Below are 17,625 nucleotides of genomic sequence, written 5' to 3' on the forward strand. Positions count from 1 at the left end.
TGTTGATGAGTATATCAGATCTGATTATATTGTTAAAAATTTTTTTTTTTTTTTTTTTTTTGAGACAGGGTCTCACTCTGTCACCTAGGCTGGAGTGCTCACTGCAGCCTCAACCTCCCCAGGCTCAGATGATTTTCCCACCTCAACTTCCCAAGAAGTTGGGACTGCAGACTTATACCATCACACTTAGCTAATTTTGTATTTTTTGTGCCATGTTGCCTACGCTGATCTTGCATTCCTGGGCTCAAGTGATCTGCCTTTCTCAACCTCTCAAAGTGCTAGGATTACCAGCAGGAGCCACTGCACCCGACCTCTGTTATTAATTTTTAACCTCATGATTGATGACCCTATACTGAGAGTAGGAGAAAATCACCTCTGCTGTTTTCTTGTTTGCTTGCGCTTACATCATTGGTATGACTCTTTAATTAGCAGACTATTTGCTAGAATCTTTTTATGAGAAGTCAATTAAAATCAAATAATACAATATGTAAGTTGGCATACCAACTCAATTGGTGACATAAACTACAGTTCACTGAAAATTAGTGAATTTCTATTAAAAATAATTTTTAAAAGAAGCTCATGAATTTGTTTTTGTCTTTTGACTTCCATTAGTTATGTTTTGGTTGATAGTTTATTCTTTAATCCAGAATAACATTATGCATTATTTTTTTTAATAGACTTGTATTTACTGTGAGTCATGTGAATGATTCAAAGATTTTAAAACTTTAAATTATTTGAAAAATTAGATTTATAAGTTAAATGGTGATTCAGTACCTCTCAAATGTTGCTAAGGTAATATCTCAGGTTCCTAAAGCAATATCTTTGTTTTAGTTGGAATAGTTCGTAATTTTAGGAAAACATAGTGTTAAATTTTCGTAAGACAAATTTTGTAAGCCATATTTATTCTAAGAAAATAACTGCATGTGACACAAAGCTGTATGTATAAGGAGACTGAGGAGTTTTTCAGTGGAGTGTTTAGCTGTGTTAAATGCCTCTGAGATGTCAGATAAGTTAAGAACATAATATACTGTTCTTAGCTACATGGAGATGCTTGGTAACCTAAGGTTCCTGAATTAACAGGAGTTGATGGGATATATAGCATAAGAGGAGAGATTAATTGTTGATTGGAGGGCACATGCTCTTCTGACTCAGGAGGGAAATTTAGAACGGAGGGTCCATATGAAGTTGTTTCACAGTAGAGGTTAATATACCCCACATTGCTTCATACTTAACACACACACACACACACACCCCCCCCCCACAAAAAACCGTTTACCCCAAACACCGTAATGTGGTATAGGAAAGCATTTTAACAACATAACTAATAATAAAAAATCAGCTAGGATACTTGATTAAAAAAAAATACAGATTCAAGGCCTTTCCTTTGGCAATTCTGATTCAGTGTATCTGAAACAGTATAGGAAAAAAGCATTCCAGGTAGGATAAATAGCATTTAGAAAGGCATGGCCTTTTAAAACACTGTGACAAATTCAGGCAATAGCAGAAGTCTCTTTGAAATAACTATATAAGAAGTGGTGTAATACTTAAGGCCATGAAAAGCATTTTAAACAGTATGTGATACATAGTAAACCCTCAGTAAATTTTAGTAATTATTCCCATATTGCTTATTTTCCAAAGACTAGATACTTCATATTTGTACTGGTTGGTTTGCTTAACTAGAATTTTAGAATGAAACCATCTTTGGGAATGGATACAACTAAGCTATAATTTGTGTTTTTTTCCCCAGGATTTTCTCTCTTCTCTCAGCCATACTACATTTGGGTAATATCTGTTATAAAAAGAAGACATACCGGGATGACTCCATTGATATCTGTAATCCTGAAGTTCTGCCTGTTGTCTCAGAATTATTAGAAGTGAGTGATTACATTCTCAGTTGTCATTTCAAATACTTTGTAACTTTTTATTTTTTATTTTGTGTATTTTGTAGGTGTAAATGGGTTAATGCTTTCTATTAATAATGTTTTTATTAGGCACTATTTTTAAATAGCATTTCCAAAAGATGGAATTTTTCCTGATACCTGCCTCAGTTTGCTATTGAGTGAGGCAGAATCTTTAGAAAATTTGTGTTTTCTCCTTTGCCTCCACTTACTCCAGACATCCATAGTCCCTAAATTTGCTGGATAGGATGAATATTTCCACGCTAGACTGTATAATGTTCTGGGGCTATGCTAATTTTTCTCTTTTCATATTTGAGATTTCTTCTCATACTAAGATTTTGGTTAGATTATTTTGTTTCAAGATGGGGGCATCTGGGTGGGTGGAGAAAAAAGGATACTACTTTTTTTTTTGTCCTTATGGGTTGAATAGGACCTAAAGGTTCTCATCTCCTACCATGCTTCTTCTTACATCAAGGGCCTTTATTACCTGATTCTTTCTTTCTGGAGTGATGATTTATCATATATTCTTAACTTCTCTCTTGCCTACCTCCTTCTCATCTTGCCAGATTTATCCCATCAGATGGGGTGTCATTTCTTACAGGCCCTATTGTCTGGCATAGCAAGGAAATATATGTATATACTAACCTATGTATATACACATATCTATACATATTTTAATATGTAATCATCTGTATCTATATAAAGGTAAACATGAGTTCATGATGATGTCTCCAACTGTAATCCATCTACACATGGATCATTCTGGCCCTCTTCCCTTGCTTATCTGTGAACTCCTGCTTCAACAGTGAGAAAGCTGTCTTCTGTCCTCTGCCATCCATTTACTTGTTTAATTCCAGTATACATGTGTAGTGGTATCAAAATTGTTAACCTGTACCCCCCTGGGAAATGACTTTTTCAACTAGAATACAGTGCTTATGCACAATTCCTTTTACCTTTAATCCTACAGACTTCACTCATTTCCAAAATTACTTAGAACAGCACCTTTTCCTTCCACCCCATTTGTTGAGGTTTCATATACTTGTCATGCATGCTGTTTTCTTGTCATAGTCTATATTCCTTCGTGGAATCCCCCAATCTCATAAATAATTTTTGATATTTGCATATGTTAAGTTCCACTCTTCATGCTATTTGGTTTTTGACAGATGCAGGAAGTCATGTGTCCACTATTATAGTATCATGCAGAATAGTTTCACTGCCATAAAAATTCCCTGTGCTTTACCTGTTCAATCCCTCCCCCTAAACTGCTGGCAGCCACTGACCTTTTTTACTACATATATATATTTTTGCCCTTTCCAGGATGTAATATAATTGAATCATACAATATGTAGATTTTTCAGACTGCTTTGTTTTACTTAGTAATACGCACTTAAGATTTATTTATGTCTGGCTGGGTGTGGTCTCTCATGCCTGCAATCCCAGCACATTGAGAGGCTGAGGCAGGTGAGTTGCTTGAACCCTAGGAGTTCAAGACCAGCCTGGGCAGCATAGGGAGACCCCATCTCTACTAAAAACAACAACAAGAAAACAAAAGCACAAAAATTAGCTGGGCGTGGTGACATGTACCTGTATACCCAGCTGCTTGGTAGGCTGAGGTGGGAGGCTTGAACCCCAGAGGCGGAGGTTGCAGTGAGCTTAGATTGCGCCACTACACTCCAGCCTGGGTAACAGAGCGAGACCCCGTCTCAAGAAACAAAAAAAAAAAGATTCGTTCATGTCTTTCTGTGGCTTGATAGCTCATTTCTTTTTATCATGGAGTAATATTCCATTGTATAGATGTACTATAGTTTATTCATTTATCTGTTGAAGGACATTTTGGTTGTTTCCAGTTTTTGGCAGTTATGAATAGCTTGTTTTTAAAAAAAAAAATTATTCGTCTTCCAAATCTTGGTTCCTAGGCCGCTTCATGTGGTTTAACCTTAAGTGGTCTAAACTGACTCCCTAAATACAGAGCATTTGTTTCTGCTTAGCATAATTTAGTTTTATAGCATAAAGTTAATTGTTTATTAGTTCATGTCTAAGGTTGCAGTGCTCTTTGAGAGCAATGGATACCTCTTTCTTATTTGTCTAACCACCCAGTGTTTATTTTTTCTGTACATTGGGCATTGCTTATTAACTTCAGTGGAATGATAACCTAGCAGAGGAAGAGGCAGGAGAAGGGAGTACTGTGAATTGGAACTAGACCTACTGGAAAGAAATTCTACCAGGAGATGGAGTGTGGTATCTGAAGTTTGTAATTTTGAAGATCATAAAGGCCAGAGAACAGATGGCGTTTTAGTCAGGTATTTCAGGTAATACTTTAGTCAAGGGTTTGGTATTGTGACAGGGCATTGTGGCTACTTGTAAGTCTAGGCAGTTCAGCAGAAACCAGGGCTTCTGTTTCTAGTGCATCCTTTCTTCTTTGGTAAGAGACTGGTAAGAACAATTCAGGCAACTCAAAGAGGAACTCAGGTATGGGTTTAAAAAAAGAGAAATCTAATTCTGAGAATTGGGCTAACCAGTATCAAAGACAATGGCAAATGGCAAATGTGATTTGACAGAAAATCTCACTTTTGAACCCCAGCTTCTTAAATTTCTTCTTGTGTATAATTTGTATTGGTTCTAGGGCTGAGGTTTAGTATTAAGTAGAAAGAAAATAGCTTCAAAATTCAGAAGCTAAAGAAGACACCTATCTCATCTTTAGTTAGTACTTAGAAATTATTTTAGAAAATGATTGCCTCTAGTTGGTTAAGACTGATAATAATAATTGCAATCTTAAGGCTTTGGTTGAGATAGAGTACAAAGATAAGCACATTGACTGGTTTATTTATACATCCAAACTCTTTAGTTGTGATTTAATTTCTCTTCTTCCCATGGTGATTTAATTCAATGGTAAATATAGAAGAACAAATGTTTTTAAAGTAGTGGTTTAATTTTATTTATTTACTTTTCAGTTTTTTTTGGTAGTTACCTGAGGCTATAATGAATGTCTTGAGTCTTTACTAATGCCTATTTGGCATGGATACTTGTGAAAATTATTGAAAGGTGAACAAGCTCCACTTGATAAATTGTAGGTAATTGTGGAAGATGTTTTTGTTGTGAGATATTAGAACTGTCATCATTACCAAAAACTGTTCAGTTTTTAGCAGGTTTATGTATTTTGAGTGTATTTTAACATCTGTTGAAACAATATAAAGAATAGGGTTTTTTTGTTGTTGTTTTTTTGAGACGGAGTTTCATTGTTGTTGCCCAGGCTGGAGTGCAGTGGCGCAATCTCGGCTCACTGCAATCTCTGCCTCCCGGGTTCAAGCCATTCTCCTGCCTCAGCCTCCCAAGTAGCCGAGATTACAGGCATGCGCCACCATGCCCGGCTAATTTTGTATTTTTAGTAGAGATGGGGTTTCACCATGTTGGTCAGGCTGGTCTGCACCTCCTGACCTCAGGTGATCCACCCACCTTGGCCTCCCAAAGTGTTGGGATTACAGGTGTGAGCCACTGTGCCTGGCCAAGAATAGGTTTCTAATTAAATATCAGATTTTTAATTAGGTAAATATGAGAAACTTTGTAGAATGGATATTAAACCCATTGCTACTTGTTCTGTATTAATAGTTTTTGAATATTCTAAAAGTATTATATTTAAGAATTTTTAGAAAATTATAGAGGAGCTGATTAAAAAATCATGAATTGGATAATATTTTCTTTAGGATCCTTACCAAATGTTATGCAAGATTAGTATGTTTTGGGGTTGTGTGGTTATGCGTAGATCTATGTACAATCTTTGTTAGGTTTTTGTGCTAGTTAAAGAGAACTCAGGAAATGAGTTGAGAGTTTTTGTACCCTTGCTCCTTTTTCAGCATTTAGAAGGATCATTAGCAGAGAATAATATGTTCCTCAAGGGTTTGAGAGAGGTCAACCTTATGAGCAACTGTATTTGATATCTTTTTATTTGTTCCATGTTAACTAATTTTCTAGGATTTTCAAATCTGGCTTGAGTTATTTGGATGATCTGTAGTTTTCTAAAAATGATGTATTGGATGATCTGTGATTTTCTAAAAATGATGTTTTGAATGTTTAGAATGTGTTGCTTTTGAGTTCTTTGTAAATAGTCTGTTAATTTCAGTCTTTAAAATTTTTTCTCTATGGTATTAGCTATTTGTGTTTCTTAGTTTTTTTCTTTTGCTTTGTGTGAGATTTGTCTATGTTTTATTTTTCTTTCTTTCTTTTTTTTTTTTTTTTTTTTGAGATGGAGTTTCGCTCTTGTTGCCCAGACTAGAGTGCAATGGTGCGATCTCAGCTCACCGCAACCTGCGCCTCCCAGGTACAGGTGATTCTCCTGCCTCAGCCTACCAAGTAGCTGGGATTACAGGCATGCGCCGCCATGCCCAGATAATTTTGTATTTTTAGTAGAGATGGGGTTTCTCCATATTGGTCATGCTGGTCTCGAACTCCTTACTTCAGGTGATGCGCCTGCCTTGGCCTCCCAACGTGCTAGGATTACAGGCGTGAGCCACCGCACCTAGCCATCTTTCATGTTTTCAAAGAGTTGGCCTTCAGATTGATCAGTTCTAACATTTTACTTGTTACATATTAATTTGTTTTAGGATATTTTCTTCCTTTTTTCCTTGTTATGAAATGTTGCCAGCACACAATATTATATAGAAAACAATGTAATCAACCCGTACTCACAGCCCCACTCAAGTAATAAAATATTGCATATAATTGAAGCCCACTGTGTACCTCTGTCTCCACCAGGGGTAACCACTATTATGAATTTGGTGTTCGTCATTCCTATTCTTGTTTCTGTATTTTCAGTATAGATAGATGTTTTTATAAAGAATATATAGTTTTGCCTGTTTTCAGTCTTTATATAAATGTTATACTGTATGTATTATTCTGAAACTTGGCTTTTTTTCATTCCATAGTATGTTTTTGAGATCTTTCAATTCTGATTTCTATGTTCTAGATTCTTCTTTTTTGTTGTTGTATAAGAGTCCATGGTATGAGGCTGGGCACGGTGGCCCACACTTGTAATCTCAGCACTTTGGAAGGCCGAGGCAGGCGATTACTTGAGCTTAGGAGTTCAAGACCTGCCTGGGCAACATGATGAAACCCCGTCTCTAATCCCAGCTACTCGGGAGGCTGAGGCAGGAGAATTGCTTGAACCTGGGAGGCGGAGGTTGCAGTGTTCCGAGATTGTGCTATTGCACTCCAGCCTGCGTAACAAAAGCAAAACTCTGTCTCAAAAAAAAAAAAAAAATTAGCTGGGCGTGGTGGCATGTGCCTGTAGTCCTGGGCTGGAATGCAGTGGCACGATCATGGCTCACTGTAGCTTTGATCTCCTGGGCTCAAACAATCTTCCCGCCTCAGCCTCCTGAGTACTTGGGAGTTCAGGCACGTGCCCCCATACCTGGCTGATTTTACATTTTATTTCTAATAGAGAGGAGGTCTTGCTGTGTTGTTCAACCTAGTCTTTAACTCCTGAGCTCAAGCAGTCCTACTGCCTTGGGATTACAGGTGTGTTGGGATTATAGGTGTGAGCCACTGTACCCAGCCAATATTTACTTTTAATAATTGCGGAAATATACTTCACAATATAGCTTTGGATTTTATTACGTTTTTTTCTTAGCTTTGTTTTGTCATTTTTGTGTAATCTGGTATTATTTTTGTTTCTTAATGTATTTTGAATAAATCTAAAAGGTTGAGGCCTTTTATTTAAATTTGGTTGTTGATTTTTGGCTTTACTGCATTTTGTTATATGACTAAAATTATTTCCAGTTTTTGGAATTTGAGAGTTGATCAGTGAATGCTCTGAAAGCTGTTGTATTTGCTAGGTAATATTTATCCATTCAATATGATTCAAAGGTGTTCTTTAAAAGATTATTGATCTATCATATGTTATTGGTGGCAGGGTAATGCCTCTTTCTGTCATTTTATAACTCAATCTTCTCCTTATAATCTTTTTTTTTTTTTTTTTTGAGATGGAGTCTGACTCTGTTACCTAGGCTGGAGTGCAGTGGTATGGTCTTGGCTCACTGCAAACTCCGCCTCCTGGTTTCAAGCGATTCTCTTGCCTCAGCCACCTGAGTAGCTATGATTACAGGTGTGCACTACCACATCCGGCTAATTTTTGTATTTTTGGTGAAGACAGGGTTTCCTATGTTGGCCAGGCTGTTCTCGAACTCCTGACCTCAAGTGATCCGCCCACCTTGGCCTCCTAATGTGCTGGGATTACAGTCGTGAGCTACCATTCACAGCTATTATAATCTAATACTTTTTACTGATAAATTTTTATATTGCCTACATTTATGAATGTTATGTTTTTATTATGTATGGATACTTTTATAAAATGTCCTTGTTTCACCACTTCATGCCCATCATCATGACAAAATTCTAAGGTCTGGTAACATTAAGTATAGTCAAGGTTTGGAAGAAGTAGGAACTCTCAGTGCTACTGCTGAAAGAGCTTATTGGTAAAAATTATATATAGGAATTTGGTAGTATTCTGTAAAGCTGAAAATATGTATGCTCTAACCTTCTTCTACTTTTAGATTTGTTCTTCACAGAAACTTTTGAACTCATATGCAACAATATTTATTGTGGTTTATTTTGTAATCACACACAATTGTAAATAGTGTAAATGCCTACAAAGAGGAGAATGGATTACACACTGTGGTATATTTATATGCTGCAATGCTGTATAACAGTTAAGATGAATAAGGTTGATCTAAATTATCAACATGGTATGTGCCTGTAGTCCCAGCTGCTCAGGAGGCTGAAGCGGGAGGATTGCTTGAGTCTGGGAGGTCGAGGCTGCAGTGAATCGAGATCACACCACTGCACTGCAGCCTGAATGGCAGAATGAAACTGTCTGAAAAGAAAATAATAATAAAAAATTATCCACATAGTTAGATCTAAAAAACATATGGGCAATATGATACTTTATAGGTAAACATTAAATTCATTTGATAGTATAGCATAGTGTTTATGAATATATTTAATACATATAAAGTGTAGAAACATGAACTGAAATGATAACATGAAATTCATGATAGTATTTGTCTCTGGGGAGAGAGTGAGAACAAAGGAAGTGTCAACTTTATCTTAAAAGTTTATCATTCATGAATAAGAAGAAACATCTGAAATGTAAGTATTTTTTGGAATATTCCTAGAATTCAAAATTCATGAAGAAGGAATATCTGAAACATAAATTAATATCCTTTGGAATATTTCTGGAATTCAAGAAGTGCTGTCACTTTTTAGTCCTTGCCTCCAGCTTGTGAGATTATGGTTGATCATCTTAAAATGTTTTTTGTACTGTTCTATATTTTCTGTATTCTGCATAGTGAAACATGTTTCTCTGTTATGATCAGAAAGCAAGCTTTAACTTGAAAAAACCCAGTTGTCTTTTGAGTGGGACACTTAAATTCCATTTTGGCCAGTATTAAAATTGCCCAGTGTATTGACTCTTTTCTCTGCTATATAATTGCTAATCTCATTAAGCTTTTCCTCCTCTATTTGGCTTTTTCAAAAGATAATTCAACACATTGTCATAAATCTTACATATTGAGTTTACTTTTCTGTTTTATAGGTTAAAGAAGAGATGCTATTTGAAGCATTAGTTACAAGGAAGACGGTGACAGTGGGAGAAAAGCTTATTTTGCCATACAAGTTGGCAGAGGTATGATGAATTTTCTATGAAATGAAAGCATTCTGGACATTGTTAGAAGTTTAGGTTTGAAGTTTGGGTTTTCTCTTAACAGCAGGAAAATGACAAGGGCAAAAAGTTTTCATTGAAATATTTTCTAGGCCTTTAAATTTGATTGTGAATTTTCCATTGATTTGGAAACTTAAATTTGAATGTGATTGTGAGAAATAGGCTTGCATTTTTCTCCAAGGATCTTAACCTCTTCATCATTTCTAACTTTCATATTACTAATGTGGGGTAGATAGATGGTAGATTAGAATTATAAATGAGCAGTATTTGACCCAATTAATTATTATTCTTGAGACAGTTTCTTCTAGCACATCATACTTTTTTGGTTAACTTTTTCATTGTGGGCTACTTGTTTGCAGTTCTTTCTGCTTGTCTTTTCTTTTTTCTTTATCTCTAAAAGGTGGAGTACCGTAGGACACAGTCTTTGTTTCTTCTTCTCTATATTCTTCATTGAGGTTATCTTACCCAGTCCCATCACTTTAAATATCATCTGTATACTGAGGCTTCTAGGTGATATTTGTTGCTACTATTATACCACTCAGATCTGTAGGGGTAGGAAAATTATTGAAAAGCCACTACTTTATGGAGTAATTTTATGAAAGTGATGACAAATCAAATTATGATAATTATAAAAATTGGACAGGAATATGAAATTAGAATATTAGAAGACAGAGGTGAGGAAATTGTGATTGAATTCTAGAGAATGTTTTTTAAGCTTGACATTGATCCATTTGTCTCATTTTCTGTGTCTCCAAGTCCACATTTCTTCTTATGTCATATTATAGTCTTCCACTTTGAGAGCTTCTTTCTAAACAATAAGAAAGCCAAATCTTTAAGAGTTTTAGGTTTCTTTTATGTAAAATAAAGATTCATTGCTTTTTACATTTTATTTCACTACCTTTTTCTTTTTTAAAAAATTTAACTTTAAGTTCCGGGGTATATGTGCAGGTTTGTTATATAGGTAAACTTGTGTCATGGGGGTTTGTTGCAGAGATTATTTCGTCACCCAGGTGTTAGGCCTAGTACCCATTAGTTATTTTTCCTGATCCTCTCCCTTCTCCCACTCTTTATCACCCCTTGTATGTCTCTGTGTGTTCTCATCATTTAGCTTCCACTTAGAAGTGAGAACATGCTGTGTTTGGTTTTCTGTTCCTGCGTTAGTTTGCAAGGGATTATGGCTTCCAGCTTCATCTATATTCCTGCAAAGGACATGGTTTTCTTCTTATTTATGGCTGCATTGTATTCCATGGTGTATAAGTACCACATTTCTTTATCCAGTGTGTCATTGATGAGCATTTAGGTTGATTCCATGTCTTTGCCCTTGTGAATAGTGCTGCAGTGAGCATATGCTTACATGTGTCTTTATGATAAAATGATTTCTATTCCTTTGGATATATGCCCAGTAATTGGATTGCTGGGTCGAATAGTAGTTTTGCTTTTAGGTCCTTGAGGAATTGCCACACTGTCTTCCCCGATGGTTGAACTAATTTACACTCCCTCCAACAATGTATAAATGTTCCTTTTTGTCCGCATCCCCACTAACATCTGTTGTTTTTCGACTTTTTAACAATAGCCATTGTGACTCGTTTCATTGTGGTTTTGATTTGCATTTCTCTAATGACCACACCACCTTTTTCATTAAAAAATTTTTTTAAATATTTATTTTTATTTTTATTTTTTTATTTTTTTTTTATTTTTTTTAGACGGAGTCTCGCTGTGCTCCCAGGCTGGAGTGCAGTGGCGTGATCTCGGCTCACTGCAAGCTCCGCCTCCCGGGTTCACGCCATTCTCCCGCCTCAGCCTCCCAAGTAGCTGAGACTACAGGCGCTCGCCACCACGCCCGGCTAGTTTTTTGTATTTTTAGTAGAGACGGGGTTTCACCATGTTAGCCAGGATAGTCTCGATCTCCTGACCTCGTGATCCACCCGCCTCGGCCTCCCAAAGTGCTGGGATTACAGGCTTGAGCCACCGCGCCCGGCCTTTAAATATTTATTTTTATTTTTAACTTTAAATGTAACCTTCTGAGATTGTTTTGTATTCCCAGCTTTGTTTTTGTTTATGTTTGTTTGGTGTATTTATTTCTTTTTTTTTTGAGATGGAGTCTCACACTGTCACCTGGGCTGGAGTGCAGTGATGTGATCTCGGCTCATTGCAACCTCTGCCTCCCAGGTTCAAGTGATTTTCCTGCTTCAGCCTCCCGAGTAGCTGGGATTACAGGCACCCGCCACCATGCCCAGCTAATTTTTTGTATTTTTTAATAGAGACGGGGTTTCACCATTTTGGTCAGACTGGTCTTGAACTCCTGACCATGTGATCACCTGCCTCGGCCTCCCAAAGTACTGGAATTACAGGTGTGAGCCACCGCGCCCGGCCGTTATTTCTTTAATAAAAATTTCAGCCCCTTAATCTCAAGCACTGAAATTGAGATATCCATTGGGGTATAATGTGTCATCTGAGGCTTGAGGTTCTCTTCCAAGTTCACAGGTGGTTGACAGGATTCAGTTCCTTGTGATTCTAGGACTGAGGCACCTAGTTTTCTGTTGTTGTTGGATGTCAGTCAGGGGCCATTCTCAGCAATTAGAGGCTGATGTGATTTTTTGCCATGTGACCCTGCCTGTAACATGGCAGTTTGCTTCTTCAGGGTCAGCAGGAGAAGCTCTATTTACAGCAGAACTCAAATCCCTTTTGAAGAGCTTTTTCTGATTATGTCAGTCCTATCCAGGATGATCTCCCTTTGATTAAAAAATCAATTGGTTTGGGTTTTTATATCTTTAAAATCCCTTCATTTTTATCATGTAACATCAGGTTCATATGGGAGTGGAATCCATTGTATTTACAGTTCTGCCTACACTTACAAGGAGGGAATTATACAGAACTTGTACTCCCCAGGGGATGGGAATCTTGTGGGCTATCTTGGGTTTTGGTCAAACACAGAAGTCAGGAGTGGATGTAGAGAGATGAGTTCAGAGGCTGCAATAGTGAGAATGATATTTGCTTTGTAGAATGGTGACATATTGACAGGGAGAAATGTATGGATTTAAAAGAAAAAAAATTGATGACTAAATCAACAGGACCTGGTAATGACTTGAATAATGGGAAGCAAGGCAAACAAAGGAGGTGTCAAGGATGAGTCCTACATTTCTGGTTTACACAGCTGTAAGAATATTGGTACCCTTCAATGAGATAGGAAACACTAAATGAGGTCTTGTTTGGGTGGGAAAATATTACTTGGTATTTGGGTTTGCTGAGGTTAAGCTATGAAAGACAGACATGCGTTTCAGAGAAAAGGGCTGGAAGTATAAAATTTGGAGTACAAAGTAAATAAATAGGTATTGTATTGGCATATCTGGATTCTATAACTATGGTATGTTATAAAAAGGGTACATTATGTAAACCATAGTGTAGTTAGACTTTAGTTTTTATCTTTGTCTGAAGGTCTGTCTTTTAAATTCAACTCATTTATAAAATTTATTGTGATAATGTTTATATGCTTATTCTATGTCTTATATTTGTTGATTTAGTTTTCAAATATTGTACTTTCCCTGAATTTTATCAGATTATCTTCATTTTTCTTTCTGGGGGAAAAATACAGTGGTATTCTATTATATTTTCATTCTACCATTGGTTTTCTTGATAGTTGGTTCACCTTACGCTCAGATTCCATATCCAAGGATTCAACCATTTGCAGATTAAAAATATTCTAAAACTGCACAACAATAAAAAATAATACAGGTTTCTGGTGTTGAAGATAGAGAATTTGATACCAATCTTCTCTCTGCTATGTAGGCAGTTATTTTTTGGTCTAGGAACTGGAAGCTTCTTTTTCCTTCAGTATTCAGAAATTAATTCATCACCTGTGTGGTAGGTTGTAGTATAACTTCTTTTTACAGATGTATAAGCAGTAGCCTAAGAGGTTAAGTAACTTAGTCACGATTATGCAGCTAGAATAAGTAGAAAAACTAGAATTGGAAGATAGTCTAGTTCTTAATCATTACTGTCTATTTTCTTTATACTTCAAAACAGAGTTATAAATATATGCCTGAATATACAAGCTTCAAAATAAACCCCTAGATAATAAATATGTAAATTGCTAGGATTTATATTCTTCTAAGTGCCAAGACTCAATTCTGTAAGACATGTGCCCTACCCTACTCCTCCCCCCCTTTTTTTTTTTTGTAAATTTATGCTTTCTAAATGGTGAAATTCTTGTTTTTTTAAGAACAATTTCAGACTTACAGGAAAATAGAGCAGATAGTATAGAGAATTGTCGTAAACTTGGAAAGCTTAGAGTGAGGAAAAAATAAATTTTGTAACTACATAATGAAGGAATTGTTTCTGTCCTCAAGGATGGAGTAATTCTAGGAGTTCCTATGGGTGACAAGCTGAAGACAACTATCAATGTAATTGTGGTTGTATTAGTGTATGTTTTAAGAGGGTGATTTGGATCCCGCAGAAATTAATGGCTGTTTGCTAACAGATTTGTTCCTCTGCCTAGAATACTCTTACCCACTTTAACTGGCAAAGTCATTTGTTTGTAAACTTCCAATTTTACCTTCTTTCCTAGGGGGAATATATATCCCAATTTTTAGTAAACATGTTTTGAGCTGGGTGACCTACATTTTGTTTCTCTTATCTTTAATGGCAGTTTTGGCCTAGATTCTCTGAGTGGGACTAATTGAATGAGTACATATGGAAAACTTCAATTGACTGGGTGCGGTGGCTCACGCCTGTAATCTCAGCACTTTGGGAGGCCGAGATGGGTGAATCACCTGAGGTCAGGAGTTCGAGACCAGCCTGACCAACATGGAGAAACCCTATTTCTACTAAAAATACAAAATTAGCCAGGCATGGTGGCGTGTGCCTGTAATCCCAGCTACTTGGGAAGCTAAGGCAGGAGAATCACTTGAACCCAGGAGGCGGAGGCTATGGTGAGCCGAGATTGCGCCATTGCACTCTAGCCTGGGCAACAAGAGCCAAACTCTGTCTCAAAAACAAACAAACAAACTTAAGTTATAGATTTTTTATTTTGAGAGAAAAATTAGTTTCTAATTCAGAATAGTAAGTTTCTTTCTTGAATGGGAGCAAAAAACTTTGTCATGGTATCTTAATCATATCATTGTCAATTCTACATGCACTTGTAATCCTTTTGTTTTTCAGGCTGTGACAGTGAGGAACTCCATGGCTAAGTCTCTATATAGTGCCCTGTTTGACTGGATAGTTTTTCGAATTAATCATGCACTTCTGAATAGTAAAGATTTAGAGCATAATACCAAGGTAATGATATATTAGATTATAATGTTTTTCCCTAAAAGCTATTTTAGTAAACTGGTTAATACATGAAATTTAAAAACACAGAATTATATAGAGTAATAAGTAAGAAATCACTTTTATTCATTATTTATTACCCTGTTCAGAAGAATTGTTCTGTGTGTCTTTCCAGACCTTTTTTATTATGTGTTTTTACCTCCCAAACGTGTATATTCAGAGTTGCTTTAAAAAATGTAAATAGAATCATGCTATCTGTATTCTTTCAAACGTATATATATATATTTTTTTTTACCTAGAATCTCTTGAAATATTTTCTGTCTCATTATATATCTGGACCTGGCTATTTAAAAAAAAGTTTTAATATAAATACATAATAAGATGTGTACCATAAATCCATGCATTAAAAATAGATTATTTTTGTTTTATTGTTATAGATAATGCTGTAACAAATATTCTTTTACTTACCTGTGTATTCATTTCTCTAGGATAAAATTATCAAAGTGGGATTGCTGTCTTTGTTTGTTTGTTTGTTTGAGATGGTATCTCGCTCTTACCCAGGCTGGAGTGCAGCGGCGTGGTCTTGCTACAACCTCTGACTTCCAGGTTCAGGCGATTCTCCTGCCTCAGCCCCCTGAGTAGCTGGGATTATGGGTGCCCACTATCACATCCAGCTTATTTGTGTATTTTCAGTAGACACAGGGTCTCACCTTGTTGGCCAGGCTGGTCTTGAACTCTTGACCTCAGGCAATTCACCTGCTTCGGTTTCCCAAAGTGCTGGGATTATAGGCATGAGCCACCATGCCCTGCTGATTGCTGAGTTTAAGGATAGATACATTTTAAAAATTGGACACTTTCCAAAAAAGACTATACATTTCCAGCAGCAGTGTGTGAAAGCACCTGATCCCCTACACCTTTACCCACATTGGATGTTATCAGTATTTAAATTTTCCTAATCTGATAAGGGAATGGTCATTTTATTGCATTATTTTTAATGATAGATAAAAGTTCAGCATCACCTTATGTTTTCTCTATTTTATTTATTCTCTATGTTTTTAAAATATCTTTGTGTTATTTTTGTTTTTTATTTTGTCTTTTTGATACTCCTTTTATTTTTAATTTAATTTTATTTTTGAGACAGTGTCTCACTCTTTTTGCCCAAGCTGGAGTACAATGGTATGATCTTGGCTCGTTGCAACCTCCGTCTCATGGGTTCGAGTGATTCTCCTGCCTCAGCCTCCCAAGTACCTGGGATTACAGGTGCTCGCCACTAGTTTTTGTATTTTTAGTCAAGATGAGATTTCACCATGTTGGCCAGGCTGGTCTCAAACACCTGACCTCAAGTGACCTGCCCTTCTTGGCCTCCCAAAGTGCTGGGATTACAGGCGTGAGCCACCATGCCTGGCCTACTCCTTTTTAGAAGGCATTTATTGTGGATATTTGTGGAGGCCTATAGTTTGATATATATTGCAATTATTTTCTTAGTTATTTACTTTTTAGATTTATTTATAATATCTGTTTTTGTGATTTTATGTTGTAATTTTTTTGCAGTTAATTCTGTCATTTTTCTTGTTTTTAGTTTTGCATTTTGTATATGTATTTTACTTACAGAGGAAGGCCTCTTCTAGCCCAAGATTGTAAAATATTTATTCTTATATTTTTATAATTATAATTTTTTATGTTTAGACTTTTTCTAACTAGAATTTATTTTTAATATGGCAGATGATAGGTATTTAATTTCACATCTAGTTGTATTTTCTGGGCAGCCTTCATGGACTAGTCCACCTTGTCAGACTGATTAAAAATGTCATCTTTTTAATTTAATCATATTGCCTTAAATGTGAAATTGCTCTTATGTTAATTTTTCATGCTTCAGGTAAACTCACAGTCACAAAAATTAATTTAAATTGTAATCTAATTTGTCAAATTGATGTATTTTTGAAGGGCATTATTTTAATTTTTTTAAGGGCCTAAACTTGGCAGAATTAAACAAAATAGTACAGGCTTTAAAAAAAAATCTTACTATTTATCATTCATTATATCAGTTTGCCCATTGTATCTCTTAGCACCAGTGGAGAAAAATTATTTTCATGTAACCAAAATTGTCATACAACTGTATTTCTAGAATGGGTTGGGGTCATGAGAAAAGTGTTTATATGCAGGTATTAGAGCCAAATCCACAGTAAGAAGTTAGCTTATTCCTAGAAGTGAACTAGAAGAATAAGCATTTGTGTTCTGTATTCTACCAAACAGCTGAAAGATTTGAATGTGGTTGACTTTAGGGAGCAGACCTTGATGAGGCAGGGATTGCTGTCTTTCGTTATAATCCTTTTAGCACTATTCAACGTTTTAAACCTCATACTTTTTTTTTTAAATAAATATTTTTAACTTTATGAAACCATATGTTCTGGCTGAGTGTGGTGGCTCACGCCTGTAATCCTAGCACTTTGGGAGGCCGAGGCGGGTGGATCACCTGTACTCAGGAGTTTAATACCACACTGGCCAACATGGTGAAACTCGTCTCTACCAAAAATACAAAAAATTAGCCAGGAGTGGTGGTGCATGCCTTGGTAAACCCAGCTGCTGGTGAGGCTGAGGCAGGAGAATCGCATGAACCCCGGTGGCAGAGGTTACGGTGAGCTGAGATCACGTCACAGTACTCCAGCCTGGGCGACAAATCGAGATTCCGTCTCAAAAAACAAACAAAAAAACCATACGTTCTGACATCTAGTTTCACTCGGTCTTCATGAG

General features: G+C 36.3%; 1 protein-coding gene across 11 annotated transcripts in view; it reads left to right on the forward strand.

Annotated features, from left to right (window-relative positions):
• The window catches only part of MYO9A (myosin IXA), a 301,131-nt gene that overhangs the window by 102,764 nt on the left and 180,742 nt on the right, over positions 1-17,625 (forward strand). For all 11 annotated transcript variants that reach the window (XM_031669215.1, XM_021941798.1, XM_031669218.1 and 8 more), the window contains 3 exons: positions 1,748-1,874; positions 9,484-9,573; positions 14,767-14,883. In XM_031669215.1, the coding sequence (XP_031525075.1) occupies positions 1,748-1,874; positions 9,484-9,573; positions 14,767-14,883 (334 nt within the window). The remainder of the gene's footprint in view (positions 1-1,747; positions 1,875-9,483; positions 9,574-14,766; positions 14,884-17,625) is intronic.

Source organism: Papio anubis, chromosome 7 (assembly GCF_008728515.1).
Source record: "Papio anubis isolate 15944 chromosome 7, Panubis1.0, whole genome shotgun sequence".
Lineage (NCBI taxonomy): Eukaryota > Metazoa > Chordata > Mammalia > Primates > Cercopithecidae > Papio > Papio anubis.